Raw genomic sequence first — 16,790 nt, 5'->3', positions numbered from 1 at the left:
GGGAAGGAGAATACAAAAGCAGAGACTTGAAAGTAAAAAAGGGCCTGGGGTCCTCCTCTTCCCCATCCTTCTGCCCGAGATGGTCCTTGAGAGAGGTCTCTATCCCCATCCCCAAGGAGAGGTCCCCAAGGCCACCATGGACAGAGGGCACACCACCAGCCCGTCTCGTCCACCCCATGGGGATGCTTCAGCATCCCACCACCAAGCTGCTGACATGCTGACATCTGACAGCTAAGAAAGAGCCTCAGAGTGAACACTGTGTCCTGACCAGATGATTCTTGACTCTGATGACAGCCCTAGGATTTACAGAATTGCTTGATTATTTGTACTGCTTCTCTTTTGTTATTACTATGTATCAATATATTTGCCTATTGTCAAATGGAAAGGTTGTGGTCAGTCTGAGTGTGGGTTCCCCCCCCCCCCAAACACACACACACCCCTCCAAACAAGGCATCTGGGTCCTAAATCCAAAGCCAACATGGGGAGCCCACCACAATAAGCCTGTGAAAATGGTGGCTGCCCCACAATCTGCCTGAAAAATCAGTCAGCTGTCTCCTCAAGTTGTGTAGACCTGTATGTATGAGGAAAGCCTGAAGGAGCTAGGCATGTTCAGCTTGTGGAAAAGGTGCTTAAGAGGAGTCTTTAAATAGCAGTTTTCAAATACTTGAAGGGCTGCCACAAAGAAAAGGAAAAATACCTTTTCTGTCTTGCTGCAGAGAACAGGATGCGGACTAATGGCTTGAAGTTACAGCAAATTAGGTTTAGGTTGGATATCAGGAAAAACTTCTTCACTGTTAAAATAGTGAAGCAGACTGCCTAGGGAAGTTGTGGACTCACTGTCACTGGAGGTGTTCAAGGAGAGGGGATGATCTAGGTGTATGTTCTGCTATGGGTATTTCCTATGTTTCTGGGCTTTGCTGGTTGCCTCCACCCTCCCCTTCTGCTACATGAGTCAGCCTCCTTCAGAAGCACTGGGCATTTTTAGGCCATAAATTTGAAAAAGATATCCCACCAGTAGAAGACTGAGGCTCTGGAACCTCCTTCCAACAGTGGTAGCAGAGGTAAAAAGTTTATTAAAGAAAAATTTAGTCAATTTATAAAAGGGTTTATATGATGTATTTGTCTGAATTTAGCAAGGCATAAAGGCAGTAACAGAAAATAAAGAAGAAAAAGATGAAAGAGAGGTCCCCACACAAAGCTGGTCAGAGGGGTAAGAGAAGCTATGCTATCAGCATTACTCTCTTAATATTGTTCTGGATATATTCAGAGCCTGTGCATGTTGTTGCCAACCAAGCACTACTGTAACAGACATTTTTTCCTGAAATGAACTCTTTGAGAGAATAAAAAGTAAGTGAGTGAGTACCTGTAGCAGCGGGGGGGTGGGGTAAGGAATATGGCTCTTGATATAAGAGGAAAAGAGCCTTGGGCCTGGAGTTTTAAACCTCCCTTTTTATATATACATCCTTGCTACCGGCTCCCCTGTCTTCCACTTCCCCAGCTTCTACTGGCCTTCTGTGATGCATATAGTGCTAGTTTTGAGGAGGGGAAAGAGCAGTAATACGGGTGTTGGTGTTACCAATTTAAAAGTACTTGTAGCCACATGAGACTTGACACAGTCTACTAGTAATGAAGAGAAAGACTGAACACTGGGAAAACAGTGGAACCCCCACCCCAACACACACTCTGGTGGAGGACAGGTTGTTACAACCACTGAAGTAGAACCTGACCCATTAAAAATTGTGCATCAGCAGCTGGAATTTGCATAACACAGAGGATGGCCACACTGGAGCCATTCAGTCAGCACAGAGCCACTTCTGAGTCTTGTTTTACCTGTTTATGGATCTGACCCCATAAGACACCAAACACACTGTTACTTCTTTTACAAGAATTCCCAGTGTGACAGCTATTTCCTAGCATTTAGGAGAATACCAGTTACATCACTCGTTCCTACTTCCCTCAGGGAGATTGAAGCTCATGCTGTATGTCCAGTGGTGAAAAGACCACACTGAGTATTCAGGGCTAGGTGTGTGTCTGGGGGTGGGGGGGAGAGTGGGAATCAGTGAGGGTTTACCAAACACAATGGGTAAAGGGAAGACCACATTGGGTCTTACCTTCCTGACCTAATGCTATGAGTCTTACTGCTGCTCATCATCAGTTCTCCCCCGGCCAGGTTTCCTCAGAGCACATCCTGGTGCCCCATTTGCTCACCCCCACCCCTACATACATCTTGGGAACAGGGCTATGGTGAGGACAGCCATTCTGCTTACCCCATTAAACCCCTGCCACCCAGTGCACTGCTCTCTGGCCAGGCTGCTGCAAAGGTTCCCAGCATGAGGGACCCACTCATAAGCTGGGTCAGGACAGGTGTCCCCCTCACCCTGCCCCAGTTATAATACTGTGTATTTTAGATCGGGGTGCCCAACTCATTGCTTGAAGGCCAGATCCAACCCCCAGTGCCTTGTCATCTGGCCTGCAGGGCTCCCCACACCCTGTAGGCAGCCCTGTGGATCATGGCCTGTGCACTAGATTCACTGCACAGTACAGGAACCAGTTCCAGCTTGTGAGGCTGGACAGAAATGCCACAGGTTCCTAAGGCCCCAATTCCCACATGCAGCACTGGGAGGAGGTGATGTGGGGTCTCAGAGCCCTGGTCCCGGCACATGGGGCTGGACAGAGGCAGTGCAGGGTTCCAGGGCCCTGTCCCCACATGCAGGGTGGCCAGGGGCAGCACAGGCTGGATCCTGGGGTGTGGTGTATGATCCAGCCTGTGCATCAGCCCTGCACCACTCATTTGGCTCACGGGGCCAAAGAGTGAATACAACAGTTTTAGATAGATATTAAGGGTCACAAATTGTCTCTTTTTTTAAGTGTTGTGTATGGCACCTTGCCCAATGGGGTACTGGTCTGTATTGGGGTTGCAAGGCAAAAGAAAATGGTAAATCAATAGTTATCAAAGTAATAGAAGTTAAAATGTGAACATCCTCCCTTTTGGAATCTGGTAAAGATAACTTTAACCAGTTTGCAAAGCTTTCTGCTCATGATTTAGTGCAAATATTAGGCATGCATTTCCTCACTATCTAAGCAGAAACATGTTTAGGGAGAACCAGTAACAGCTGTCAAGGTGAATTATTTTGTGACCAATGTTGATTAGAAGTTAGCTTTTAAACGATTAAGTAAAAACTTAGCCTTAGCTTCCTAGAAAGTTCAGATGAAAAAAAAATGGGCACCAAAGAATACCTATTTGAAATATTTTTGCAGTCATAATCAGAAAAGTAACCATAAGCAAGTTTCCACTGCTTATTAGTCTTACAAAGCTAATCTTGCAGTGGCAGCACAAGATTCTTTCCATCTCATACCTCATCCACAACACAGAGAGAAGTGCTGGTGCAGGTTCTCTACTCTTGCTGATGAATGTGGAAGAAAGCCTAGCCTGATTCCTGGATCCAAGTTTGTGTTTGGTGACAGTGATATGACATTTTTTAATCTTGAAAGAAGCCAGTTTGATCTGGAGTTTATGAGAGGATCATAGAAAATTAGTGTTGGAAGGGACCTCAGGAGGTCATCTAGTCCAAACCCCTGCTCATAGCAGGACCTTCCCTGACTAGATCATTCCAGCCAGGATTTTGTCGAGCCAGATCTTAAAAGCCTCAAAGGATAGAGACTCCACCAGTTCTCCAGATAACCTGTTCCAGTGCTTCACCACCCTCCTAGTGAGAAGATTTTCCTAACATCCAACCTAAACCTCCCTTGCTGCAATTTGAAACCATTGCTCCTTGTTCTGTCATCTGCCACCACTGAGACAGTCTAGCTCTGTCCTCTTTGGAACCACCCTGCAGGTAGTTAAAGTTTGCTATTAAATCCCCTCTCAGTCTTCTCTTCTGCAGACTAAATAAACTCAGTTTCCCCTGGCTTCCCTCATAAATCATGTGCCCCTGAATGATTTTCATTGCCCTCTGCTGGACCTTCTCCAACTTGTTCACATCCTTTTTGTAGTGGGGAGCCCCATACTCCAGATGTGCATGGGACACAGTACTCCAGATGTGGCCTCACCAGTGCAGAATAGGGCGGAATCATTACTTTGCTCGATCTGCTAGCAATGTTCCTCCTAATGCAGCCCAGTATGCTGTTGGCCTTCTTGACAAGAAGGGAACACTGATGACTCGTATCCATCTTATTGTCCACTGTAACCCCCAAGCCCTTTTCTGCAGAGCTGCTGCTTAGCAAGTCAGTCCCCAGCCTATAGTGGTGCATGGGATTCTTCTGACATAAGTATGAGACTTTACACTTGTCCTTATTGAATCTCAGAAAACTGAGTTTTCTTTTGGCCCAACTCTCCAATTTGTCTAGGTCACTTTGAATCCTAGCCCTACCCTCCAATGTATCTACTACTCCTTCCAGCTCCATGTAATCCACAAACTTGCTGAGGGTGCAAACCATCCCATTTTCCAGCTCATTAATGAAAATATTGAACAAAACTGGCCCCCTGGACTGACCCTTGGGGCACTCCACTTGATACTGACTGCCAGCTAGACATGGAGCCACTAATTACTACCCTCTGAGCCTGACAGTCCAGCCAACTTTCTATCCACTTTACAGTCAATTTATCCAACTCATACTTCCTCAGATGCTTGTAAGAATGCTGTGGGACATGGTATCAAAAGCCTTGCTAAAGTCAAGGTATACAGGCAGTCCAACTTACAACATTTCAAGTTACAACATTTTGCACTTACAACATTTATAAATTGACACCCTGCTTCAACTTTATGATGTCAGTTTCAACTTACAATGCTTGATCCGATGTGATGCCATGCCAGCGAACAAGTTCGCTGTGTCACCCATCTCCCTGGAGACCATCTGTCCAAACTTCCTTGGACACTTTCTTTAAGAAAGCAGACAAGACTCCAGAAAAACCTGCAGCCAAGACTCCTAAGAAGACTAGACAAGAACCCTTCAAAAAGTCCAGCAAAGTCACCTCAAAGAAATCCTTCCAAATCAATGTGATTGCTGTTTACAATATAAATACATTAATGTAGCTATAGTACTCATTTATAATTGATTGGATACAAAATTCTTAGGTATTTTTGGTGAAAACAGGGTATCAGGCCTTGGTTCAGGAACCAATCCCCCATTTATAACATTGTTTCTTATGAGAAAGTTGGTTCCAAGTTACAATGTTTCAACTTAGGAAGAAAGGTTTTCAGGAACCAATTGTGTCATAAGTCTGAGGACTGCCCCTATTACATGCACTGTTTTCCTTGTATCCACAGAGACAGGGATTCTATTTCGTCATAGAAGGCAATCAGGCAGACCTGCCCGTGGTGAACCCATGCTGACTGTTCCTAATCAGCTGCTTCTTCTCCAAGTGCTTAGAAATGCAGTCCTTGAGGACCTGCTCCATGACTTTTCCAGGGCCTGAGGTGAGGCTGACTGGTCTGTAGTTTCCTGCATCCTCCTTCTTCCCTTTCTTAAAGTTGGGCACTATATTTGCCCTTTTCCAATTGTCTGGGGCCTCCCCCCGATTGCCACAAGTTTTCAAAGATAATGGCCAGTGGCTCTTCAATCACATCAGCCAACTCCCTCTGCACCCTCAGATGCATTGCATTCAGCCCCATAGACTTGTACATGTCCAGCTTTGCTAACTAGTCTCTAACCTGTTCTTTCACCACTGAGGTCTGCTGACCTTCTCCCCAAACTGTGCTACCCAGTGCAGTTGTCTGGGAGCTGACCTGTGAAGACCAAGGTTAAAAAACTCATTAAGTATTTCAGCCTTTTCCTCATCAACTGTCTCTAGGTTGCCTCCCCCATTCAGTAAGGGACCCACACTTTCCCTGACCTTCCTCTTGTTGCTAACTGTAATGGGGTGCCATTCTAGGGGTGGCCGTGACCTCCCCTAGCGCCCCTTTACCGTGCCAAGTTCACCTCAAAGCACCCTCGAATCTCACCCGCCCTAAATATAAAAGGGAGGCTGTCTTTCATCCTCTTGGACATGGTTTTTCTGTTGTACCCTGGCCCCATTCTGTACTGGGTCTCGGTGCACCCCAGCCTTATGGGCTATGCGTGGCTCCAACGACCCCATACCACGCCCCAAGCCTCACAGATGTACCAGACATTGTTCGGTCTTAGCCACAGTCCTAGTCTCTCTTGCTGCCCCCTTTGCTCTGGGGCTGCACTCACTGCCCCCTTTGCTCTGAGGCAGGGGTTTTCCCACGCTGCTGTGGGTCCCCTTTGAGGCCTCCTCCAACCCCTAATAGCCTCACCCAAACCTCCAGATGAAACTCAGTAAACAACACACAAGTCCCTTGGCTATGACATAAAGCTAAGCCCCCTGGCTACAAGAACACTTGAGCCACTCCAAGACTCCTCCATCTCCCACCCGAATCGCATTGCTCTGGCATTCTGGCCTCTTCCTTTTCCCCCACTCAGGCAGAGCTCCCTCCCCCTTGGTTGCCAGCAGGGGTGCCCCCTTGCAGCTAAACTGCCTTGTTTATATAGGCAGCCCTGAGCCTAAAACGGCTGCCCTCATTAGGTACCTGGAGGCTGCGAGCTCCAGGGCCTTAAAGTGGCAGGCAGACCTAGTACCCCGCCACACTAACATACTTGTAGAAACCTTTCTTGTTACCCTTCATGTCCCTGGCTAGCTGCAACTCCAGTTGTGTTTGGCCTTCCTGATGTCATCCCTGCATGCGTGAGCAATATTTTTATACTCCTCCCTAGTTGTTTGTCCAAGCTTGCACTTCTTGTAAGCTTCCTTTTTATGTTTAAGCTCAACAAACAGTTCTCTGCTAACCAGGCTGGGCCCTTGCCACATCTGCTATTCTTCCTGCACTTCAGGATGGTTTGTTCCTGTGCCCTCAGTAAGGTTTCAAACATCTCTTCTGGACTCCTTTCCCCCTCAGACTGGCCTCCCAGGGGATCCTGCCCCTGTTCCCTGAGGGAGTCAAAGTCTGCTTTTCTGAATTCCAGGATCCTGATAAATGTGGAACTACAGTATATTGATTTCACCATTTAGTGACTTTGTCCACAGTGTAAAAAAAAAATCACTACCTCACTGAATAACTTCACTGAATTAAATGCAACTAGATTGAATTGCACCAGCTGTAGCTCTGGCACTACATGTATAGAATTAAAGAGATCACCAAAAAAACCCTGTTTCTCATGTATGTCCTGGACCATCACAGCTACAACATCACTCCACCCTACTACAATGTTCACTAATTCTTTAAAATGACTGCACTTCATGATCTTAGAGAGCTGGATCTTAGAGAGCTGTTTTAAATTCTTATCCCAGTAGGTATAAAATTATTTTAAAAAACTAAACTTCTGCCACATGCTATTTGAGACCTTCAACAAATAACTCTAGGGTCAAGTTATTTGGAGAGCTCTAAGGATACTTCACAAGTCATCTTTAATAAATAGTGACTCTATTTTAAGTTGCTACTCAGCTATCAAATAGAGGTGGTTCAAAGAGTGTATTTAAAATATTTCAAGTCTTTCAAGTTCCCTTCAGACTTACAAGGCTGATAGTCATCTAACTTATGCTGTTGTCAAAGAAATAAAGTTTAATGGACTGAGACTGTACGTCTGGATTTCCTGCCTTTTGTTCACATAAACCCAGACTTCTAGTTTTAGTTTTTAAAAGAAAACATGTTACAGAAGATAATAAAAAATATGCTTTATTTCCCTAGGGGACTAGTCAGTGGGTCAGGTATGTGGCTTACATAATCAAGGTTTGTTCCAACAGAAATGTTTTACATATGGGCTTTAATAAGAAGCACTTTCATGTTCAAGATATTAGATTAAATACCAAAAGGCCTATTGTGGCTTCAGCAATATTAACAAACCCCTACCAGAACATTAAAAAGATAAGTCCCTTAGTGACAGTCTGAAGACTTTTTGTTTTTATTTTAATATAGAGACACAGTATTACAGAGCTGGTATAAATAATTCTATTCAATATTGCAAACAGGCTACTATAATGTTAGAAATGTGATGGTCTACCCTTCCCAAAGCACACTAGCCAGATTATATTGTTTTTGAGAATAAGAGCCTTAAGCCATAACATTTTGAATCAGCTTTTGGGGTCATAGCTTGAAATGTAGGGTTTATTAGATCCAGGGCTTTAGGTTTCCACATGTAAGAACTCCGCAATTCACAGGGTATTGGTTTGGACCCATCTTAATTGTACCTGCTATCTGATAAACCTTGGCAGCAGCCTATGCTGAAAATCCCAATTTTGTACAGAATGCAGGCACCCCGGGGGGGAGGGGGGGCAGTGACAGAAATGAAACAGTTAAAGAACAATGTGAAGCACTCAATCTGTTCTCAGGGGCTGCATCCCCATAAGCGCATACATGCATTTCCCTGGGGACAAACAGCAACGCCACAGCAGTGTGCTACTGCTACTTGTCCCCAGGAAACATCCCTGCACATGTGCTCTGGCACACAGCAGATTGCCCCAGGTGGGATAGGGGAGGCTGGGGCCAGCACCTGGGTTGGCCCCAGCAGCCTTACATGGGATCCTGGGGGGCCTCCTGGGGCTGCAACACCAATGATTCAAGGGTATGTGGAGCCTGGCCAGCAGCCAGAGTATGGCTCTGGCCAGCTAGGCTCTGGTTTTAGGTGGTGCACACTGCAACCACAGGTGCTGCCCCACTTTTTTTACTCATTTTTTTAGATATCAGGATTTCCTGGTATCTAATTTTGGCTCCGCACTGCAAATATGCAGCACAGAGAACCTTTTGATGTGCACCATGTGCATTTTGCAGTGCCTTAAAAACTTCTGAGACACCACAAAGTGCATGTTCCTTCTCATATGGACACTCCCAGGGAGGCTGCACTTTACTTATGAGCATAACTAAAAGGATGTGTTTGCTACTTTTATAGGCTAAACTAGACACAAGGCTGGAAATACGCCCCAGTTCCTTAACTTGTAACTTGTCATGGAAAACAGCTTTTATTTGGGCCACATAAAAAAAAAAAATTACATTCATTAGAGAAACTTCCTTCATTCTGGTGTTGACAAGAAATGTAGCTCTTCCTATTTTTACTCGAACAAGTTTCTGGAAAGGCAGTAAATGATCACCAAAGCACTGCTCTAGTGACTAAATAACCTCAAGCAAGTATATGATTGCAAATCTTATCTTTAGAAGCGGGAATATACACATGCCAAAGGATTTTCTAGCAATTGCTTTAATGGAGCTGTGCTTACAAGGATAACACCAGTATCATTTATTGTCAATCACTTGCAAGACTGCTTTGAATCTTATTTGCACAATTGATGTGCTAGAGGCAGTGGTGATGTGTAGGGGGTGCATGGGGATGCACATGCACTCCTTGAGGAGCCACATTCCCCACTCAGGCGACAGGCAGAAGGGGCAGGTGAGAGCGCCGGTGCCCATCCTGTGATCGCCAGCCGGGGAACACCGTGGCCGCTTCCCAGCCAAAGTGATTGCCCACAGGGGGACACCTTCCCCAGTCACTGACTGGTCACGGGGGGGGGGAGGGGGCAAATGTTCCCCCTGACTAAGGTGGCACCACTTGTCCATGGCCAGAGGTATGGCCAGGAGCACTATAATTAGTATCATGGAGGGGAGGTTGGTTAGATGCAATAAAATTCATCTATTAAAAATTCTTACTACAAGGATCTCTGAATTTTAGGCTCTGTGTGTTGGCAAGAGTCTTCCTTCTCTTGTTACAGCTGTTGTCTTCCAAAGATGGATTTTATCAGTTGGGTAGCAGAGACAAAAAGTGATATGTGATAGTTTTGAGAATAAGGAATTAAAAATAAAGTTAAAGTCTTTGTAGGACTTCTATGTAAAAACACTCTATTTGCATAGCTGTAAGCATTTGAAAAACAAGTAACAAAGACAAGTAACTTTTGCTGTGGTGAGTATCTGGGAGCGGACAATTCAATGTCTTCCAAACATGAAATCAGGTGCAGTACTGATTGAAAGAGCTAGATATATTTGCTTTTCTGTATTTACAGTGTGCCCAGCATACAGTCTTTTCTCCTCTAATATTTCCTTTTTCCCTTTAATATTTGCTCACTCCTCTGCACTGAATGTTGTATACTTGTTAAACATGAAAGTCTTGGAACAATTTACTTATTAGTCATGATCTTACTAAGGTAACAGGCTTCATTAATTTTGAAGGTGATAAGCATTTCTAACTGATGCCCATGACCAGGTGGCCTGTCCTGCTTATCTACTGGCACATAATACCCCCAACCAGCATAGATAAGGTTATTTTACTATTTCCATTTTAAACCTATGTTTTCACATACTCTGAAATGTTTAGCTTCTGAGATAAAATTCTCCATGCCTTCCCTCAGGTGAAACTGTTTGGAGATTTGGAATAAAATCAGTTATCTTCAGTCTCAATAAAATCTTCAGTTATTTTAAGTTATGACAGGGTTAAAAATACAAACTTTCAAATATGTTTTCCCCTGTGATAAAAGATTCTGACCTTTTTAGATCGCTTAAAAGCACTTGAACTTTCAAACTTCCTTAGGTAAATAGAAATAAGCCTTCCTTTTCTTTTTGTGTGACAAGGTATTTAACAGAATCTGCAGATTCGCTGGAATCTGACAGGGCCGCACCATGAGCACTTCTGCTACAGCCTCAAACTTTTGACCTCTGGGCTTCTAGCCACTCACCCCAGAGTCCACATCACCAGATCAGGGTATAGGCAGCCCCCACTTAAAGCTGTTTTGCTTAGTGCCAATTTCATTATAATGCTCATTTTACATTGATACCAGATTTCACTTAGCACTCAGCGAGTTTCGTTATAACACTTGCAGTTGCCATCGTGGGTCATCAAATACTTTCAGCTTCGCTTAATGCTCATTTCGCTTAACACTTGGTTTTTCAGGAACCAATTAAGAGTGCTAAGCAGGGGTTGCCTGTATAGAAATAAGTGAGAAGTAGGCATTTGGGCTACTAGCCATGTGCATCAGCAAGATTCAAACCAGGGACCCTCAACACTGATTGTCTTTTGAGTAAGTCTAGCAGGAATAGGCTATTAACCTCTATTAACCTCTATGTTGGGGCAGACAATTATTTCAGGCGGAGGGCCACTTACCCAGTTTTGGCAGGCTGTCGGGGGCCGCATGGGTAGCCCCACCCCTTGACAGGTGCCCCGCCCCCTGGTCACCATCTTGGGACCAATGTTCCAATGTCCCAGGGCTAGCACCGGTGGGACCTAGAGCGGAGCACATTATGGCAGGGGTCTGTGGACCCGGGTTGGGCTGTACCAGCAGAGAGAGCGGGGAGCTGGCTTGGCTCCGTAGAGCCCCTGCCAGCCAGGACCCTGTACTCCTGCCACCCTGCTCTCAGCCCGGGACACCAGTGTGGGCCCCATGCACCTGCTCACTCCCAGTACCCTGCAGTACAGACCGGGGGGGCCAGCTCCAGGCTCGCCCGTCGGGGCTGTGCCACGGCGGCAGCAGCTGTGACCCCCCCGCTTGCCACGCCGGGCACTCTTTGCCAGTGCTGACTCTGAGCTGCCCAGCACACAAGCTCCAGCTGGACAGCAGCAGCAAACACTGCCCAGTGTGGCAAGCAGGGGGGAGGCCACAACTGCTGGCCCCGCGCCTCCACCCTTACCTGAGTTTGCAGCGCAGTGCAGCCACATGGTCCCAGGCCAGAAGCCCCTGCTGGGGCTTCCGGCTGGGGGGCCGGGGCCGGGCAGGCCCTGCTGCTGTGGGAGCCCACCAGGCTTCCCTTGGGTCCTACTGCCCTGGATCCTGTCATTTTTGACAGGAATCAAGGACAGATAGATATTAATTTTCTAAATCTTTCAGGGGCCCCATGGGATGGATAGAATGCCTCATGTGCTGGATGCAGCCCGCGGGCCATATTTTGCCCACCTCTGCTCTACATAGAACAGCCCGTTAGCAAGTTAGTGGCTTTTCAAGTAATAAAGGTATTTTCCTTACTCCAGAATGAGCAAAATTCCACTGAATGCTCTACTCACCCAGTTCTCCTTGGCAAATGTCTGTCCGAGTAGCTCCTCCAACTATAAACTTAGGGTTGGTGCAAAACTCCTGAAAAAAAATTTTTTAAAGAGCACGTTATCCCTGACTGTGCAATAAAGACTGCAGTTTGTTTCACTCATCATTTCAGTGAAGTCCAGAAAAACTAGAACTTTAACCACTTTTACAATAGATTTACAAGTTGAAGTTAAAGAACATTTTTCCAATGTTTATCTGTCTTACAAATCACCTCAGATTATTAATATTGAGAAAAAATGTCAAGGCTTATGTCTGTTCATTACCCTGCAGTTCACACAGCCCAGACAGTGAAAATAGGCGATGCGTTTCACTATGCATTGAATGTAGGTTCCAGATCTTGCTTCTCATATACTAGCAGCATGTCATCACTGCTATGTTAAGGGTATTGCCGCTATAGGGGAATGTTTGAAATCCCTAAAGCTTCTCTTCATTGTACTGAAAGGAAAACAGTGAAACATTTCTATTAGGGTTTGTAATTCTCCCCCTTTCCTAGAATGTAGTGCTGGAGACCAGGCAGGTAGTTCAAGTGATGACCATTTCTTCCACTCCAACTCTAAACAGTCACTGAGTTATAGTTAATGCCCTACATTATCCAGTCCACACTGTCTCTGGGGATGAGCCTTCATTTGCTTCAAGCACTTGGCACAAGTTTGTAAACAAGATGAAGCAGCAGACAGAAAACAGAAGTCTGTGTGTGTAGGTGGGTTGTTTTAAGAGTAAAGCTGAAATACTTTCCTAAGAAATACCCGGCCACTATTATCCAATAGATACCCGGGCTAGGGACAGAAGTTACACATAAACCCACTTAAGTGATCAGAAACTGATTTAAACCTGTAACAGAACAGAAGCTCGGTGCACATAAACCAGTTTCAAAATGGCTGAATGTAGTATCAGACTTAACTGATTTGGGTCAAACTGTTTTATGAAACTTCTCTCCCAGGCCCCTTCTTGGTTTAAGTTCAATCACTGTCCTCCAGAATATTTTGCAACCCTGGGCTGGGCTGTCTGCTCCACAGAGCAGGGCTAGCCCCACCCCTCTACTCCCTACCAGTGACTGAGGGGGAGGGGCAGCAGGCAAGCACAGCTGGGATGCAACCCAGTCTGTGGGAGGGGCTGCCCCCCTGGCAAACCCTGGCTGGGGTCTGGGACCAGGGGGGTTAAAACAACTTTCCCTGCTTAAACTTACTGCTGGCTGCGACTGTGGACTACAAATCCCAGAGATACCTGGAAGCAAGAAGAGCAAGCGATGAGCAACCTGCAGACTCCTGCTGCCATGATTTTGGACTCCAAATCCTAGAGACCTTGGGGGCAGCAGAGAGAGGAAGCGAACACACAGCCCATGCTGGCTAAATGCCAGAGAACTGTGCTCTAGTGCCCCCCCCCCAGCTTCTGGCTTGAGCTACTGCAGGCATGTGGCTGCATTTCTTGAATCACAAGTGAATGTTTGTTCATTTCTGTTTCAGTTTAATTTTTGCAGCTTAGACTACCCTGCAAAGACTGAATCATTTCAGCCTTGGGCTTTTTGGCTGTCTATACTTAGCCCTGGAGAGGAGCAAAGATGAGCTTGTATGAGATTCCTGAGCTGGGGCTCGGTTTCCCTGTGTCTGATGTTGACCCCGTTGATCAACTATGCCATGGGATCCTGCTATTGTGGTGGATTAGATATAGGATGAAATTTAGCACACAGATCAGCCTTCTCCTTAGATCTCCTCCCACCCCATGCCCCCCGCCCACACACAGACACAGACACACACGCAGAAGATTGCTGCAAAAGCAGCACCTGGTAGGAAGCATCTGGCTCATGATTCATTTAAACACCTGTCACCTTTGAATCATTTCCAAGTGTCCATATATAGTCAAGTGCCCATCTAAGGACTGTATGTCTTGTATACGATCAGTTCTGTATAAACTTAATGACAAAGCACAATAAAGAAGCCTGTGTTGGACACATTTTGGTTAATCACTGTTTGCAAAATGGAGGTGCACAGTCCCAGGTGGGATGCATTTAACATTGCATATTTTTCATGATTAGTGATGGTTAACAGCATGTTAGCAAAAACATAAGAGTTAAAAGGTTTTCTAACCAGCATTGCTTTCCCAGAGTTAACAAAGGCAATATGTATTTCCACATAGTCCTCAGCACTCAAGAGTCCAAGTGTCACATAAGAAGTGTGTGGGAGCAATTTTTAAAATCCACTTTGTTATACATGATTCAAATGTTATTGTAATTGAATCTTTGCTACTTTTTGGTTTTGAAACTTCTCCCCATCACCCATTTTTGTACCAGGGAAGGTTTATGGGAGGGAGGGAGTTTCCAGTAAAGATTCAGAGAGCTTTGCCAGTCCCCACCCACTGCAGCAGGGAACTGGACCCGGACTCGGAGCTAGTAAGTAGGGGGTGGGGGAGGAAGATGTGACCATGGAGACACCCCTGCCAGGCCCCATCCTCTGTCTGCTCCCCCCACCCCTGGCTGCCCTGCCCACCTCAGCTCCTGGTGCTTTAAAAAAAAACCCTTATTCACCGGGAGCTGCCAGACACAGGGGCAATCCCTGCTGCCCCCCACTGCCCCACACTGCATGGGGGGCTCTACCATGAGGCCCCCTGACCCCCTGCTCCCCCAGCTCCCCCATGGCTAACCTGCACACCCCAGCTCTCAGCCCTTTAAGAAAAAGAAACAGAGAAAATCTTCGAACTCACCAGCTCCTGCGGCAGCCTCAGGACTCATGGGAAAGCCCCCCACATGGTGGGGGGCAGTGGTGGGCAGTGGGGATCGCCCTGCACCAGGCAGGAACTGGTGAGTTCAGGGTTTTTTTGGGTTTTTTTTCCTTAAAGGGCCAGAGTTGGTGTAAGTAGGGCAGTCATGGGGGGGCTGGGACAGTGGGGGGGTCAGAGGGCTCATGCAGAGCCCCCCACACAGCATGGGGCAGTGGGGGAGCAGAGAGGATCGCCCCCCCCCTGCCTGGCAGCACCCAGTGAGTTGGGGCTTTTTTTTTTCCCAAAGAGCCGGGAGCTGGGGCAGGCACGGCAGCCATTGCCAGGGCTGGGAGAGCAGGTAGGGGATGGGCCTGTGTGATTTGGAGATTTGGCAGCAACTGACTCTCCAAATCAGATTTGGCCAAATTGATTCCAGACAGTGATTTGAATTACCAAATCGAATCACTGTCCCTTGAATCGGCCAATTCCAAATCCTAAGCAAATACTAGCCACTTCACACAGGCCTAGTTTCCAGCTTTCACCTTCCAGTCCACATCTTTATTTATTGATTTTGTTGTAGTAGAGAAGGGGAGAGAGAGAGGAGGGGCCTGGAAAGACAATAAACTAAAAAAAACACAACCCAACAAACAACAACAACAAAACACTCACACACACAAAGCTAATTTTTTCATTTTTGTAATAGAACCACTTAATTTCCTTTACCAACAGGGCAAATTATCACCTAAAATAAATTTTGTTCATAAAATGTCAACCAGTTTTTGAATTATTCTATGTAGTAGAGGAAGTGGAGAAGGCAACTTCATAAATTAAAGTAGGAGCCTAATTTTCCCAGTGAAATACTGGAAAGCACATAATGCCAGTCAGACTCTTTCACTGGTGATAAGCAGCTCCCAGGAGACAAGATAGATATCAACAGTTTAACTACTCTTCTGAACTGTACCAAAGCCTTATGCATAGGCAAAATGGTGCTGGAAACTTTAGAAGAAAAGACTCTCGCTGAGCACTTACAGGTTCTGGCTTCTGAGGAGGCTTGAAGTTAAACAACAACTTTTTTACTATCACTTCGCTACTTTTGCTTCTAATTAGAACCAGGTTGATGAGGAAAGTTGGAAAGAAAATTACAGGATGCAATGGATTTATGCTTTTCCTAGGCCATAAAAAAGTTCCAACTTAAATTCAGTTTGAATTTGGAGATTACAGTTCAGGTTGCATCCGATTAGAATTGCATTTCTAGCAAAACATGTAATAACAAAAACTCTTACCGTAGGTCGCTTCCAGATTACGCCCTGTGTTTTAGGGGAGTATGGTCCCAGTTCTCTATACCCCAGGGCAGAGGGACAAGCTGGGAATTCTTCATCCTTAAACAGAGTGCCAGCCTGCAAACACTGGTCCCTCAGGGCTTTGTAATCCTGGTTTAAATACTTGACTGGTTTTCCATTGGAACCAAGTCCCTCTGCCACAGCTCTCTCTTTGGACAACTTCGCTGCAACTGCCGCCATGGTGCTCTGCCCTCAACGTGGGACACTGTGAGGACAGGACAGCTCCAACCTCATGAACAGGAGGGAGTGAATGGGAGTGAGCGGCCAGCAAGGGTGGAGTAAGCAAACAGATTGCACAGTCCAGCACCTTGGGAGGTGGTGTCACAACACAAATGTAAATATGTACACAAGACAAAGACAGGGAAGACTGGAGGAGAGAAGGAGCCTGCTTTAATGTGACTTTGGCTCCCACTACTTTTATTATTTGCACAAAAACCTAGGAGTGCCCCTTGTTAAAACACATGTGCGTTCCTATACATGTCTGAGGAGTCCGGAAAATATATTAAAACTGCAGGGAGACCCAAGCCACCACCTTGCAGATCAACGATGAGCTTTCAGAAGGTTGTTGGGCTCCCCTTTCCATCACAGGTCAGGCTCACGTTTAGAAAGAAGATAAGCCAATGAGAAAATCCAATCTGGGTTTTGACCAACAGGTACTTTGAGCTCAGTGTGGTTTACAGTTGTATCTGGCCAATGTCTAGAGTGAAACCCTACCCCTCCCAGCAGCAATGCCCTCAATGGGTTCA

The 16,790-nt window shown here is 46.0% G+C and overlaps 1 protein-coding gene across 1 annotated transcript in view; it reads right to left on the bottom strand.

The window, feature by feature from the left end:
* Positions 1-16,224, bottom strand: part of CAPN8 (calpain 8) — a 53,620-nt gene extending 37,396 nt beyond the window's left edge. The window contains exons 1-2 of the mRNA XM_090048149.1: positions 15,988-16,224; positions 11,974-12,043 (exon numbers count right to left, since the gene is read on the bottom strand). Coding sequence (XP_089904275.1) covers positions 11,974-12,043; positions 15,988-16,224 — 307 coding nt within the window. The remainder of the gene's footprint in view (positions 1-11,973; positions 12,044-15,987) is intronic.
* Between the last annotated feature and the right edge of the window lie 566 nt (positions 16,225-16,790).

Source organism: Crocodylus siamensis, chromosome 1 (assembly GCF_052110815.1).
Source record: "Crocodylus siamensis isolate JL-2025a chromosome 1, ASM5211081v1, whole genome shotgun sequence".
Taxonomy (NCBI): Eukaryota; Metazoa; Chordata; order Crocodylia; family Crocodylidae; genus Crocodylus; species Crocodylus siamensis.
Note: the sequence above shows the minus strand (reverse complement) of the source record. Positions and strands in the feature narration are given on the sequence as shown.